Below are 16326 nucleotides of genomic sequence, written 5' to 3' on the forward strand. Positions count from 1 at the left end.
CTAGAAGCTTTTAGAGAGGAAAAAAAATAACCCTAAGGGGTTGGATCACAGAATGGCATCAGACTTTTCAGTTGGAACACAGGGAGCTAGAAGATGGTAGAAAAATTCCTTCTAAACTCAGAATTCTGTAGCAAGCCAAACTATTGATCAACTATGAGAACAGACGAAACACATTTGTAGACATGCGAGGTCTCACCATTTCTCTTCCATGCACCTTTTCTCCAGGAGCTACTAGTAGAGAATGTGTTCTACTGAAATGAGGAAATAAATCAAAGAAGAAGAAGACGTGAAATTCAGGAAACGGGACAACAACAACAAAAAAAGAGGAATTTCCAAAAAGATGGCAAAAAGGGAAGTCCCAAAAGGACAGCTTTGTGGCAGCCTAGAGAGCAGGGCAGAGGTTCCCAAAGAAATGTCTTAAGATGGAGGTTAGGGGAGAAGGAGGTAGAGAGGAAATCAACAGAATTCTTGTAGGTTTGAACACATGCATTAATTTTTAGTTCTGTTAGAGACATGGCGATAAGATGGTATTGTGGGAAAATCGTGTCTCCTCAAATTCATGTTGAAGCCCTAATCCCTAGTATCTCAGAATGTGACTACATTTGGAGATAGAGCCTTTAAAGAGGTGATTAAGGCCCTAACCGGTTTGGCTCAGTGGATAGAGCATCGGCCTGCGGACTGAAGGGTCCCAGGTTCAATTCCAGTCAAGGGCATGTACCTTGGTCTTGGTTGTGGGCACATCCCCAGCAGGGGGTGTGCAGGAGGCGGCTGATCAATGTTTCTCTCTCATCAATGTTTCTAACTCTCTATCTCTCTCCCTTCCTCTCTGTAAAAAATCAATAAAATATATTTTTTTTAAAAAGAGGTGATTAAGTTAAAATGGGGCCATTGGGGTGGAGCCCTGGTGTCTTTATAAGAGGAGATTAGGACAGATTTGCTCATGCAGAGGGAAGACTATGTGAACACAAAGTGAGAGGGCAGCCATTTGCAAGGCAAGGAGAAAGGCCGCACAAGAAACCCAACCTAGTCACACCTTGATCTTGGACTGCTAGCCTCCAGAACTATGAGAAAATAAATTTTTGTTGTTTAAGCCACCTAGTCTGTGGTGTTTTGTTACGGCAGTCCTAGCACACTTATATAGACAGGTGGGTATGTAGAAATGCAGACAGGTATATAGAAAACTATGCAAATGAAAAAGCAAGGCTACCACTAAACTCCAGGGATAAAAAACAGAAAGTTGTATACAAGATGGAATGCAATCATCGTATAGTAGGTATCTCAGCAGTGAATAATATTTGCATAGTCATAATAATGTAAAAATTGAATTTTGACTTAATTTTATTGAGGGCTGGAAGGAGGGGAAGTGTGTAGGTGCACATACACACACTTACACATGCACATGTATTAAAAGAGCGAAATCCTCCTTTTCTGGAGTAGGAAGTCAATAGTTAATGTCTATGACTGAAAAAAAAATCAAGAAGTTGATAAAGCACATTATTTAAAATATGGAGACACATTTCAGGAGAAAAAGCTAAAGTAACTGAAAAGTTGTTACCTCTGAAGAAGGGGGCTGGGGCAGGGGGAAGGGAACCACTGCGTTTTTACCTTTCTGTTGTTAACTAGTATCGGTATTACTCTGTTGGAAATCAAGTTCTAATTCATAAAAAGAGGGGAGGAGTTGATTCTTCACTCTGGCGGGTACCATTACAAAACATGTGTATGTGACACTGCCCTCAAGGAACCTGTAGGCTAGTTGGGGACAGAAAATGCACACACAGAAAGACACAAAGGGTCCTGGAAAAGAGAGGTGAGTTTGTATTGGGGCTCCTCTCAGAGAAGCTTCCTGTGGCATGAGCCTGGCGCACTTGTTTCAGGGTAGATGTAGAAATGCAGAGGTGAGGAAAGTGAGGAAACACAGGTTCTGGTCCCACTGTCTTCCTGACCCTCTCGATAATCTCTTGCTTCTCTGAGCTCCACCATGACCTATGGCTCTTGCATTATGTGCAATGGGTGGCTAGGTCACCTTGAACTTCACCTTCATTCACAGATGTCACCACCCTGTCCATAAAGGCCCCACCCCCATGCCATTTTTCATCACAACTCTTACTTGGCCATATATATTTATTGTTTGTCTCTCCTGGTGGAATATGAAATCCATGAGGATAGAATTTTATCTGTTTTGCTCATGGCTGCCCCCACCAAACCTAGGGCAGTGCTGGCTCAGAGAAACATCCTATATACTAAAAGGGTAATATGCAAATTGACCCTAAGAGCAGAACTACTGGAATGGCCAGTAGCTATGATGCACACTGACTACCAGGAGGCAGATGCTCAATGCAGGAGCTGCCCCCTGGTGGCCAGTGCACTCCCACAGTGGGAGCTCCGCTCAGCCACAAGCCAGGCTGACAGCTGCGAGCACAGTGGCGGGAGCCTCTCCCACCTCCTCAGCAGCGCTAAGGTTGTCCCACTGCAGCTTAGGCTCATTCCCCCTTAAGCCATCTGTTGGACATCCCCCAAGAGCTCCCGGGCTACCAGAGGGATGTCTGACTGCCAGCTTAGGCCCAATCACCCAGAGAGCCGGCAGGTGGACATCCTCCAAGGTTGTTCCGTACTGTGAGAGGACACAGGCCGGGCTGAGCCCCCCCCCCCCACCCCCCGCAAGTGCATGAATTTTCATGCACCAGGCCTCTAGTTACATATTATAAATGAATGAACAAACAGCTTTATCTCCTCAGCCAGTCTTCCCAGGGGAAGACATGGACTACGTCCTTCTGTCCACAGGGCTGAGAATGTACATTTCTTATAAAGTCATGTGCTAACTTTGGCCCAGAGCTAAGTGCTTCATCCTTTGACTCCTCAGTTTCCCTATCTGTACAATGAGCTCTCTTCCCTTCTGGACACATGGTACCAGGGGAAGCTCCCATTTTCTCCCCTCACTCTTCCCCTTGGAGACAAGACCTAAGTTGCCCCACGGTCGGTCCTCTACCCACCCCACAGGGGAATGATGTTGCCATCCCACCCTTGCCCCCTCCATACATTTCTGGATCTCCACGACCTCACTGGGATAGAGCTCCACCTGCAGGCGCCCGTCAGCATGGTTCTTGTCCAGCCAGCGGTTGGCAGGGAAGGTGTACTGCTTGCCTTGGCGGGGCACGCGGATCTGCACACTGGCCAGGAACCAGCTGGCGCCCATGCCCATGCCATCGTGCCCGATCAGCAGCCGGTTGATCTGGAAGGAAACCCAGGCTGCGGGTGAGCAAGGAGCTGGTGCCCAGAAACCTCCATGCCTTCATTCCTACCTACCCAAACACCTGCACAAACTGTGACTCAACCCCAGTTCCTCAGGAGAAGGAGGCTAAGCAGGAGGAGGCTGGGCCCTGGGCCTGTCCGTCAGCGGCCAGCTGGGGGCGAGGGCACCACTTCTCCTGTCTGGGATCTCTGCTCCCTCTTTAGTCCAGCTCACCTCCACGGGGTGTTGTGAGAAGCAAGTGGGGAAACAGGTGTGACATGAACTTTGAAAGCTCTGGTGTGTACTTAGTAATGTTAGGCGGGTACTTAATACACACTTAAAAATAATGTGGTGACTTCACAAGAAAGCAAACATTCACAATGTTAACCATCTGTGTCTGGTAGCCATGTCACTGATGTGACTTTGACTTGTTTTAAACATGCACTGTTGTATGTGCGTCTGCATTTCCTTTCTGACATATCCATCCTGTAGGTGACAGACTATGTGGACAGCCTCTCAGGGGGCTGTCATCTGTGTCCAATTCCTCCGCCCCTCTTGTTCTGGGAACGTTTCCTCTTTCTAGTAGCACTCAGTACTTCACTGGCTTTGCTATTTTACATTGTAATTGTAACACCTTTGCCCACAGGCAACATAGATGATCGTGTTACCATCCTTATATATCCGTGGCTCTTCAGTGTTCAAATTGCTTTTACGTTTTTTTGAAATGTTGTTTACTAGGCAATTCTAACATTACATGGAATTATAAGACAGCCTTTGAGGTCCCTTCCAGCCTCCCAGATTCTCCCTGTGAAGGTTTGGAGAGGTGATGTTAGCTAGGAGTCTGGTGCCAAAACACCAGATTTAGAAAATTGCCTGTGTCAGCCCTGACCTCACTGTTATGGGTACTCAGTGTCTCTTTGCAGCTGATCTACAGTCACTAAATACATGCATTCCATCCCCAAAGGGACGCTGAAAGCTTCACCACTGTTCACATATCTGCTGCTGTTCTAGGTCATAGCGGGAAAACAGCGTACCTCATTAACCCCCACGTGGGCATGAACCCATGGGCAGATAGATATATGCAGGGGGATGGGTGAGATGATGTCATGTGGTCCTGGGAAGGAGACTTACAGTTCCGATGTTCAGGGTCTCGAGGGTAAACTCGTCCACGCGGCCACGTTCAAAATAGTCCTTCAGGTTGTTGTCAGAGACAAGAAGGTCTTGCTTGATGGTGTCAGATTTATCGCCATAGAGCTTGATGAAGACTGTGGAATCGGTGCTGGCCCCAGGGACATCCCCCGTCTTCAAGCTGATATGATAGCGGTAGTCTGAACAGTCCGAGGCAGGCGGCAGGAAGAAAGGGGGTTAGCGCAGGGCCGGCAGGAGGCAGCGTGGGGCAGGAGGGGGGTCTGAAACCAGGGGTGGGCTCTTGCTCTCTCTAAGTAGTGCTGTGACTTGGGACAGGGCTCCCTTTATCCCTGTGGGGTCCCCTCAACAGTGGTATTCTACTACCTGCTCAACCTGCCCCACCAAGTGTGAACGTGCGAGAAACAGCAACGCAGGCAGCACTAACGAGTAAGAGGCAAAGGATGGAAAGCAACTTCTCATCTGATGGATGAGAAATCTGAGGCCAAGGGAGCATCGACCCCTTTGTACATTATATGCACAGCATTACTGCTAAGTATTCTGACCTCGGCTTTATAAGTGAGGATTTGGAGCCTCAGAAGCTTATGTGTTTGGCTCAAGAAGTCAACATCTGGCCAGTAGCCAGCCAGGAGTGAAGTCCTAATGTGGACTTAATGTGGACATGAAGCCCCCTGTTCTTAAGTGGGACACGATGCTGGGGTTACTCTATTTTCATCCAGAAAGGTTTGCATCATCTGTGCACAAGGGAGGACAAAGCGTCTAGGAAAAGGAGAAAGAACCCTTTTTAGCTTTAGTGCTATTGCTTCTGTTACTCTAATCAAGAGAGGTCCAAATGCACTCAGGGCCCCACCCCCAAGGCCACAAAGAGCCTGTGTGCACAACACAGACAGACAGATTTCCAGATCCTCCCTTGGAGCCCCTTCCGCTCCACCCTCTCGGTGCCGCTCCGTGGGATGAAGTGAGGAGCACGTGCTTTCTCCAGGGCTTGCTTCTGTGTAGCCAAGGGAGGGCACCTGTCGCACCCACGGCCCAGCCAGCATCTGGTCATCAGGACAACTTACTCTTCAGTGTTGCATTGCTATCACTGGGCAGAAGCTCTCGGACCAACTGTCCATCATCCTTATCTTTGTCCAACCACCTGGTGGGCAAATGAGGGGCTGTTAGCCCTTTGAGGGGATCAGGCAGACAACCAACCATCACACAATTTATGCAGAGTCACCAGGGAGGCCAGCAAAGGAAACTGGTTCCACTAGAGCTAAAACAAAGGATCCCAACCCAGACTGGCGAGGGAGGACTGCCCAGAGGAGGTGATATTTGGCTGAGATGGCAAGGATGACCAGGAGTTATCCAGAGGAAAAGGAGGTACATTCCAGAAGGAACAACATAGGCTGGGATAAGCTGACCTAAGGCCAGTGTGGATGGAATGCAGCGAGTAAAGGGTAGGTGCTGGCAGATGAGCCTGGAGAGGTAGAAGGGTCACTGGATGTGGGACCTTGGCAATTTTGGTAAACAAGTTTGTCCTAAACGCCATAAACATCTGGGACATCGCTATCATCAAAACAACCACCTTTTTCCTGAGAGCTCACCTTGTGTGTGCACTGTGCTAAGGGCTCTGGGGTGAGGAGAAGACAGAGGAGATAACTGAGACACAGCCCAGCCCTTTGAGGATCTACAGTCTGGTTAAGAAGACAGGGTAGACTGGTGGAAGCACTGAAGACAGGGAGGGATGTTAGATCAAAGTAACTGCAACAGGAATTCAGGGAAAGGACAAAGGGTCAAGGTGAAGGGGCTTTGATCTGAGTCCTCAAGGGTGGGCGAGATTTGCCAACAAGGAGGACCTGAGGGCTGGGGCTGGATAACGGTGACTCATCAACCAGCTACCGTGGGCTGTGGACCCAGCTCTCTGCTGGTTGTCGTCCAGCAAAGACACTGGGCGAATTCATCCAAAAAGCACTGTTCCCTCTGAGCACGGAGACCCACCTGAGAACTCAGACAATCTACAAGCACAGGTTGTCTCGGCCCCAGTGCTCAAGATGGTCTGTGATACGGGACGATGCGCAGAAGAGACATCCTTGTTGTTCTCCAGGGCAACAAAGAAACCAAGATATTTGTGTCTTGGCCAAGTGTGTCTCCATGTGCCTGTGTAATCTCTTGTAATAGTAACAGTGGCTACATTTTGAAGACTCTAGAGATCTTTGCGATGGACACAAAAGTTTCAGTGGCCTGCCATCGTTGGGAAACGGCTCTTCCTGGGCTCCTGGGGTGTGTCTGTGTGTGTGTGCGCGCACGCACCTGAGTGCATGTGTGTGCATGGACAGGGAAAGAGTAGTGCATTCACGGCTGGGCTGTCCCAGTGCAGCCCCAGAAGCCTGGGCCAGCCCCAATGAAGTGAGCTCAGACACGTAGCACCTCGTCCACAGGTGCAGGACTCGCCTGGACCCGGGGCTTGCAAAGACCAGCAATCCTAAGCCTCAAATTAAGCTCACTACGTACACCTCCCAGACGTTGCTGCTGGTGAGTGTCAGGGGCCAACTTGACAGCACAAATAAGACCCATGAATATTGCTCTTCGTTTTTAAAATGTCTCTATCAGGAACTTCTAGAAGTCAGTGGGAGCCCAAACTGGCTACGAAAAAAATCCAAATACTTAAGGGAAAAAAGAAAGAAACTTTACGTCATTGGTAAGCTGGGGAAAGGAAATTAAAACAAAGTAAGGTGTCTTGAAAGATATTACCAGGCAAGAGATGTGTTGGAAGGCTATCCAAATAAAAAATAAACAACTTTGATTCAAAAGTTTGATTCAGCATGTAACTCTCTAACTCTCAGTTGAATTCTGAAATTGTCACATTTCAACATGAAAAAAAATGCTGACATCTTAGAACTTAAGCACATATGCTAGCACCACACAGGGACACTGGTGTGCCATCTATCACCTGTGGGGTGGGGATGGGCCTAGCACCATCAGCAGGGCCATCTCTTTCTGCACCAACTACTTCCCTACGCCACTGCTCCCTGGTCCTGCTGTAGGGCTGTGTCTTCCCAGAACTGGGGCCCATGACCAAAGCTGGGAAACTAAAAGCAGGCAGGACCCCGTACCTGAGACACGGGAACTCCACATTGTCGCTCTCAGGCTGTCCCTCCTCTCTCACCAGCACCCGGTCCAGGAACCAGCCTTTGCCCCCGCCTATGCCTGTGTGTCTGATCCTCACCCGCCTCACCTTCCGCATGGTGACCGACTCAATGGTGAACTCATCGGCCTTCAGAGGGGGAGGACAGGGAGGACAGTGAGGCCAGTGAGACGGTGTTCCCCTGGGACCCAACACCAAGGGGGAGACACAGCAAAGCCAGAGCCCCAGCTGGATGGTCCTCGAGCCCGTGGGTGTCAGGCATGGTAGGTCCCCACTCCCTTCACCCGGAGCAAGCCTCTTAGGTGGCTCAGTACCAGCCGTCAGCGGTGCTTGGCAGAGCAGATCAGAGCAGATCAGAGCGGGGAGTGGAAATGGGGGTGGTGAGGGTGAGGGCGGGGAGGGGTGGTGGCTCATTGTTGCAACTCACGTTGCCTTTCTGAAACATCTCGTCATTATTCTTGCAGTTGTACAGCAGCCGCTCCCCCGTGTCCCCCACGTCACCATAAAGGCAGAGGTAGACGCTGGCATCTGTCCCTGCATCTCGGAGGTCCCCGGTGCATACGGTCACACGGTGCCGGGCCACTATGGGTAGAGAGAAGGGACACCACTGGCTGACAGCCCCTGCCCCACTCCCCGCACCGGCCCTGCTGCTCCCCACCTCTAAGCATGGCCTCCTCCTCTCTACCCAGCTCTCCTCTGCGCTGACCTTGCTCCTCCCCCAGCTATCAAATCCCATCTCATACCACCCCAGCCCCTGCAAACCTGCAAATCCTTGTCCCAGACAGACCAGAGGTTCCCACTTTCAGTCCATCATCAGAATGGGAAACTTATACAAATTCAGGTTCTTGAGCCACACTCCAAGCCTCCTAGGTCTTAGTTTCCAGAGGTGGGACCCCTAAGACTGCATTGTTTACAAGCTCCCTGGGGCTGACATTGCAGTGTTTGGGGACCACAGGTCTCATGCCAACGTTTTGGCATTTAATTCCATCCAACCCAGGTCCATCTCCTTCATGCCTCATTCACGATCTCATTGCACACCACAAGCTCACTTTTCACTTAAAACAATATCTGTTTCCTGAACCTGGTAGGTGTGAGGTGCCATAATTAGTACAAGAACTCAACAGTGAGCAAGACAGATGACTCCTGCTCCCATGGGTGAAAGTGGAAGAGTGGAGAGGAGAGATGAACAGTAAAATCATAAACAAATTATGAGCAGGAAAATGAGTTACATCTGTAACGAAGATTATATAATGGAGTGATGCCACAGAGTGCAATGGAGAAATAATTGCCTTGATTTCAAAGAAAATACTACTGACTGTGAGCAGGCAGGGTATAGTCACTGACCCAGGAGGCAAGAGACCTTGTTCTCTGTCCAACTCTGTCTACGCAATGGAGAATCAGGGCAAGAATTTCCTCAGTTTCCTTATCTGCATGAGGCTATTTTAAGGGCTCTTGAACACAAATATTCTATAGCCATACATTTTAATTAAAAGTGAAGAAGAACCACAAAATAGTGCTACTTATGTATAAGGGCTACTAGAACTATGAGTGACATCATTGTCTATATATTCCTTTTTTAAAAAATATATTTTTTTATTGATTTTTTACAGAGAGGAAGGGAGAAGGAGAGGGATAGAGAGTTAGAAACATCGATGAGAGAGAAATATCGATCAGCTGCCTCCTGCACACCTGCTACTGGGGATATGCCCGCAACCAAGGTACATGCCCTTGACCGGAATCGAACCTGGGACCCTTCAGTCCACAGGCCGATGCTCTATCCACTGAGCCAAACCAGTTAGGGCTGTCTATATATTCTTAACTTTATAATTTTGCAATGCTACTTTACTACTAACAAATTAAGGTCTACCATGAGTATACCAAATAAGTTAATTATATTAAGTGCCAATTCTGATCAATTGCTAATATCTGCTTGGATGCTATTTGAGGGCTATGAAGCTCATTTCAGACTCAGCAGCATAGAATGCTGTGATCGCTCAGTAATGTCTGCCAAGGAAAAGGACAGGAGATGTTCTGTGTGTTTGCCAACATGCTGCTACTGTAACCTAGAGGCAAAATGGTCTCCCTTTACCCCTTTGAATGTGGATACTGGACTCCAGATTAAAAGCTTTGTCCCTCCCCTATTAGCTTTAAATAGAAATAGAGGACCCATCAGGAGCAGCCAAGCATGGCTACCCGATCCAGCCTTCCATTTTGGGGAGCATCTTGTACATAATTTGAAGAGGATGTTTCCTTTCATTTCAGGGATGCTCTAGAGCAAGCATGTCAAACTCACATGCCTCGTTTATTTAGAGAAATATTGTTCAGTGCAGATTCTTCTCATCCCCTCACAACCAACTAAAAGGCCCATGAATCTCCCCTCCATCCCCCACACCCATCACCACAGAGCTCTGGCACCAGGCCTTGAAGATGGCTCCTTAAAGATGGTCTTGAGGCTGGACCTCTAAATCCTCCCTGGCATTCACAGGGAGCCTGATGATGCGCAGTGGACAAGACTACTAGCTCATTGGCCAGACCCTCATTGGCACACCAAGCAGAGGCTCCACTGCCTCTCCCAGATGGACAGCTGGTGAGCACTTACTGCCCATTATCCTCCGCACTGTTGGGCCCTCTGCAGTCATCTCCCTCACAGTCTCATTGTCATCCTCAAAGGCATCCAGCCAGCGATTGCAGTTGAAGTTATATTTGTCCTTGGTCAGAGTGTTCATCAAGGTCATCTGGAATGAAATCCTGGGGTGATCAAGTGGGTGTGCCAAAGATATTTATCCATGCCCTGTGGTCCTTGTGCTGCTATCTGATCTCAAGGAGGCCAAGGCCATTACTTAGAGATGACTCTTGTGGAAGGTAGAGTGCCAGTTTAATACATACCCTTTGGGTCCTCTGAGACTTACATTTGCCTAGCAGCCAGGTGCTGGGGCAGAATGCAAGGTAAGACTGCACACCTGAGCATTTTCTTAGTCTACTTTGTAAGTCCACGCCACATCAGGAAGTCCCTGTGTGTTATGTCCAAATTCATGTCTCACTGTAACCCTTTCCCATCCTCACTACAAACATATACAAAGCAAATTGATGTGACAGGTTCATCAGAAAGGGACCATTCTGGCTCCTCTCCCAACCACCTCCCAATCCCCAACATGGTGCATCTCACCTTTTCTAAATGCCATCCAGAGCCAGGAGTCATTCCATCATGCCATGCCCGAACCTTGTAAAACCTGCCGAGATCCGGGAGCTCAAACTACAGTGAGAAATAACAAGGTTTCAGTGGGCACAACCAAGTGAAATGTGTTTATCCTCATAGCTGACCCCCTGCCAAGAGAGAACCTGCTTTGGGCTGTTTCTTTATCAACAAGGATGGATTGATTTGCTTCAATCCACCCTCATATACTGTATCCTCTCATGCCCTTGTAACCAGAGGGTGAGGGAGCCATGTACAGCTAGGGTTCAGTCTGAGCTGGTGAAATTGAACAAAAATAACTGACCCACAGTAGGATCCAGACTAAAGAAAATCTTCCAAGCAGTGAACTTCCAGGAACAAAATCCAGATGGCAGCCCTGCAAATTAGTACAAGCCCACAGCCCCCGAGCTCTGCTGGGCATTGAAACAGACAAAAAGATCAATACAGCAGCCATGCCCTTTCCCTAGGGGATTGCAGTCTAGCCAGGAAGACAAACACAGAAAGAGCAATGAACTGAGTGGTATAATAGCGGCACCGGTAGGGTGCTCTGAGAAGAGAGCAGCAAATTACAAAGTATTCTTACCTAAAGGTCAGAGCTGCACTTCTGCTGGCAAAACAAGCCTTGCTCTAGTTATATATGTATCTATACGGGAAATTTAAAGGTGAATTTCTTTGAAAAATGTTCTAAAATTGTCACTCCCTTAAATTTGTTCCTCACTCTCTAATTCAGTCCAGATCGGGTGGTTTGACACTAACTGGCTTCAGGATCTCTGGGTTCCCGGATGCTCACAACCATTCCACACTTGCCTCTTCCCCCAGGCTTGGTTCTGGACTGTCTGATTCAGATGAAGGGCCAGAGCTAAACCACACCCCATTTAATGCATTATCCATAGATCAAATTTGGCACTACTCATAGGGACTTCAAGTCTCCATTGAACCTTTGTGTCTTCACACTTCACCCAACCCTGCCTCATAAAACCAGAATCCCATGACAAATGCCTCTTACGCCCCTTCCTCCTTCCTCCCCCCCCCACCCTGCCCCACTTCTCTCCTACCCTAAACTTCTCAATTATGCCTGGTCTTAACCACTTGTTGTTGGGGTTCAGGAGAAGCGCATCCGTCCGCCCCTTCTTCCCATAAATCTGGATGTAGATGGGAGTGTTGGTACCAGCTTTCTTTAAGTCAGTCGTCCAGACCCACAGGGACCAAGCAAATTCTGCAGAGACAGGTCAAGTTGCACCAAAAACTTTAATAAGCAAAGAGATTTCCATGGTACCGGTGGGGAAGAGGAGCAAATCAAAGGTGATCAGGACTGAAGCACAGGTTATGCATAGATGTGTCCCACTCTCACAAAGCCCATTGTAACACGTGCCAATTTTAGGCAGCCGGGGATTCCTTGATATTTGAAAGACGGTGCCTAATGTTCCTTTAATGGAGGAAGCACAGCAGTGTGCTTTACATAGGGAGAAGGGTCTACTCCACCCACCTATGTCCAGTGCATTCAGAATGCACAGTGTTGAGCCATTCATCTAGCCCACATGGCAGCTTAGTCAACTTGGGGACACCAGAGTACCAGCCTTGGTGGCAGGTGTGTGGCCTAGACCCTGAAGACCTAAGCTTTCTGGGGGACCCTTATCTTCCTTTCCAGAGGAGAATTGAGAAGTAGAGTGGACCCCCTTGAAGCTCTTGCCCAGTGGTCTGATGCCCTGGCCTTTCCTGCCCCTGCCTGGGGGGATGCCAGGCTCTGGGCCCTTCCACCTACTTTTCAGCCTCTTCTTCCTGAGAGACACCATCTCATAGAGCTGCCTCTCGATCAGCCCATCCATCTTCTTCTCATCCAGCCAGTTGCTGCAAGGGAAGGTCTGCTGGATGCCGGTGAAGGGGCACAGAATCACCACCTGGGGGAGCAGACCACACGTTTGGACTGGCTTGCAACGCTCAGCAGCCTCCTCAGCCCCACGTTTAGGGTCATCTGCATTAGGACCTTCAAGGAATGTACTTTCTTCCCATTGCTTGTCTCATTTTAGATCAAGAAAGACCTCTTCCAAGAAGTCTTCCCAAATAGGTATCATCCATCCTCCAACTTACCAGCCCATATGTTAAACCTTTTCCTCTATACTCAATAACCTCTTTACATACTGTATTTCCTTAAGCACTTTGTAAAATCTCACTCTGAACCAAAGTAACTTGGATACTAAATTAATTCCCTGTATTTGTCTTGTAAAATAAAAAAAAAGATCAATCACATGAAAGGTAATTAATATCTGGAATTTAATACAAAAACTAACTGCCTTCTGGACTTGAGCTTCATTCAACCTTTTCTCCTACACCCTCTCCATCTGAACCCGCATTCCAAACTCATGTTTTAGAACATGGAAGTCTATGTAGCCCAGGACACTCACACTATAGATGTTCAAAGGAAAGTTCCTGGAACACTCCAAAAATCTTCTATCAACATACACTGAGACAAACTCATAATCCTATATGCTTTTTTGGGAGAGAGAGAGAGAATTATATGACTGGGGAAGGACACAGGAGTTTCAAGAGCATTGAGACTATTCTATTTCTTAAGTTGGGTGGTAGACAAAGTTGACTTTGGTTTTATCTCGCTTTGTTATATATATTCTTTAAAGCATGAGTATCCACAATACAAACATATTTAAAAATTCATGTTGATTGAGAGATCTATAAACTGAAGCAAAATGCCACACCAGGAATCAGGATAGTCTACAACCACCGACTGAGCACATTTGGATCCCCTACTCTGTGTCTGTCCCTTGGATGCATGTACAAAACAGTCCCATTCCTGACCATCCTCAAGACAAGGTGAATGGGCAAGTTTCCATCCAAAATGCCCAGTGAAAGGCATTGCCCCCGTTGCTCTGTTACTGGCCCAAAGAAAGTAGGAAGCAGGAAGCATGTTAGAGTTAGTTCATATTTAAAAGTTAAAGAAGAGAAGGAGCATCCCTTACCTTCTCACAGTACCAGCCTCTGTTGACGCCAACATTGCCGTGCCCAATGGAGACCCGGCTAAGGGGGCTGAGGAGGACGGCCAGCTCGATGTGGAAGATGTCTGTGCGGGCACGGTCAAACACACCACCCTCCAGGAAGATTTTTCCACTGTTCTTATTCCCTTTGGCCCCGTACATGACCAAATAGATTTTGGATTTGGTCCCAGCCCCCCGTAAATCCCCAGTGAAGATGGTGACGATGTATGAGATTGCTGGTGTGGAAAAAAGAGGGGAAAGAAGAGGGTTCAGTGCCTGCTGGTTACAATATCATGCCCACCTTCCCCCTCCCTGGCCACCATCTCCCCAGGTCTCCCTCTTCCATACATCCTTAATCCCCTGGTCCATTCCCCAGATGACACCCAGTGCCGCTCTCAACCTCACTTCCTCTCTTTCAGAGTTTGTGTGTCAGTGTAGCTGCGTCTAGGAATAAACGGCCGGTATTATGACAGGAAGCTGCCAGCCCTAATCACAGGAAACTAACAGAGAAGGAGGAACTTGGGCTAGCTAAGAATAGTACTTCTTATTAATGCTAATTATCATGTGCAGATTCTTAATAGCTGCCGGATGAGTTCTGCTATGTCTAATTTAATTGTAATAGTCAACTCCATTAATAGAGATTTATGTTCAGGGCTATCTTACTCATTTAGTTTGCTCTCTTGTTCATCACTTAAAAATATAACTTTTTATAGAGGGCACTTGTTGACATGATGGGATGAGGGGAGACTGAGGCAGGAAGAGAACATTGTGGGGTTCTGGTCAGTCGGGAGGCAGTCTGAGGACTTGGAGTTCTGGGAGAGAGCCAGCAAGGGAAGATTTAACTCTAAGATGGGGCAGAGTAAGAGAAAACACCGAAGATGGACAACTGGACAGGTCTGGTCTCCTTCATTCATTCTGTCCTAGAGTCTAAGGCAATGGCATATTAGTCCTTGTTAATTCCCTCACCTACCCTGGCCCCACCTTACCCTCAGCTTCACCCTTTGGCCCCAGAGAAATAAAAATCCCAAACTTATTTGGGAGCTAGCACGTGCAACTACATAGATGCATTATTCATTCATACATTTACACCTTCTTTTGCTCAACAGACATTTATTGAGTGCTTAATATATGCCAGCTATTGGGAGAATATGAGGATAAAGAAGAGTGGCCACTGCCCTAAAATAGTGGGTTTCCAGCTTTATTATCCAAAATACACACCCGGATGCTGTTCTCACACGAGACATACTCCCTCGGCTTGGGTTGCCAGTAGTTCCCAGCCTCTGACTGCCATTTCTCCCTTTCCTCTACCACTGGAGGCAAATAATGGCATCCTGGTTACAGAGGTTATGTTAAATCTGTGCGAATGTATGTTTTTAGGTAAACAATTTGTGAACTCGAGTTACAAATGACTTGTGCAACAAAGGTCAGGCCAGGTCAAGGTGCCACAGCGCTGGAGCAGAGAAGCTCATGGTGCCCTGAACAAAGACGGGAGGAATTGTCCTGTGTAGAGGAGGCGGGGAGGGTTCAGAGGAAGTGACTGGAAGCAGGAACTTGGGAAGCACAAAGTAGAGAAATGGCATTCAGGCTGAGAAGAAGGCATGCTCCGAAGGTAAAGAGAGAGCAAGAATAAGGGAGGGCAGAGAGAAGCTGTGGGGGAGGTGGGGAGAATGGGGAGAGGGTGCAGGTACAGGAAAGAGTGAAAGGTATGCAAAGGAGGTGGAGGAGATGGAGGGTGTGTGGAAGTGGTGGGAGAAGCTGTTGAAAGATCCTGCTAATATGGTGAACTGGAGCCAGTTTGTGGAGCAATTCGAATACCACACCACAGAACCTGGACTTATCCTCTACGCAGTGGGAACCATGGGAGGTTCTGCAACAGAGCGCATTCTCACGCGTGCATTCATTAACATAGATTTTCTGGAACTTCCATAGACTTTCATGGTTGGAGTTTCATGTTTTCCATGGAATTCACACAGTGTAGAGATTTAGGAGGTAGACTTAATCCTGGATTTGTCAGTTACCAGCTTGAGACTTTGACCAGGTCTTTTAACTTCTATGTGACTCCATTTCTTCATCTGTGAAATGGGAACAACAGCAGTTCCTATATCACAGGGTCATTGTGAGGATTAAAGGAGATGAAATGGGTCAGGTGCCTAGCAGAGGGTTGGCATATAGTAAGCACTCAATATTAGGAGGAGTTAAAACAATGTCCTTATACATGCCCACATGTATCAGGAGTTCTGGCTTCATCCCATGGATGACTTATTTTGCCCTGGGCAGTCAGTGTCTGCTCAGGGGCATCTCTCCATTGCCTCTGACATCAGCAGAGCCCCAGACTGCAGCTCAGAGAAACAGAACGCTTTCAAGAGCAGGAGAAATGTTCTTGGAAGACCCAGTTGGCTCCCACTTGATTGCAGTCCTCCAGGCCCACAGATGAGAACACTGAGCCTCAGGCAGAAAGCAAACTATTGGCCAATGGAGCCTCCTCTTTCTTTGTTTCTACCTGTGGTCTCAGCTCCACCCACTAAGATATCCCTTTGGATTTTGCCATCGTCTTCATCCAAGGCCAGCCAGCGATTAAGAGGAAAGTCATATTTTCTTTTGTTCGCAATATCTTCAATGATGATCTAAGAAGAAGAGAGGGAAG

At 47.9% G+C, this 16326-nt stretch overlaps 1 protein-coding gene across 3 annotated transcripts in view; it reads right to left on the bottom strand.

Annotated features, from left to right (window-relative positions):
- The window catches only part of LOXHD1 (lipoxygenase homology PLAT domains 1), a gene marked incomplete at both ends in the record, with an annotated part of 109399 nt that overhangs the window by 56894 nt on the left and 36179 nt on the right, over window positions 1–16326 (bottom strand). For all 3 annotated transcript variants that reach the window (XM_079785083.1, XM_079785082.1, XM_079785081.1), the window contains 11 exons: window positions 3037–3229; window positions 4361–4557; window positions 5437–5513; window positions 7471–7631; window positions 7930–8084; window positions 10102–10237; window positions 10669–10755; window positions 11751–11911; window positions 12458–12593; window positions 13668–13918; window positions 16183–16306. In XM_079785083.1, coding sequence (XP_079641209.1) covers window positions 3037–3229; window positions 4361–4557; window positions 5437–5513; window positions 7471–7631; window positions 7930–8084; window positions 10102–10237; window positions 10669–10755; window positions 11751–11911; window positions 12458–12593; window positions 13668–13918; window positions 16183–16306 — 1678 coding nt within the window. The remainder of the gene's footprint in view (window positions 1–3036; window positions 3230–4360; window positions 4558–5436; window positions 5514–7470; window positions 7632–7929; window positions 8085–10101; window positions 10238–10668; window positions 10756–11750; window positions 11912–12457; window positions 12594–13667; window positions 13919–16182; window positions 16307–16326) is intronic.

The sequence above is a fragment of the Cnephaeus nilssonii genome, assembly GCF_951640355.1.
Source record: "Cnephaeus nilssonii genome assembly, chromosome: 11".
Taxonomy (NCBI): domain Eukaryota; kingdom Metazoa; phylum Chordata; class Mammalia; order Chiroptera; family Vespertilionidae; genus Cnephaeus; species Cnephaeus nilssonii.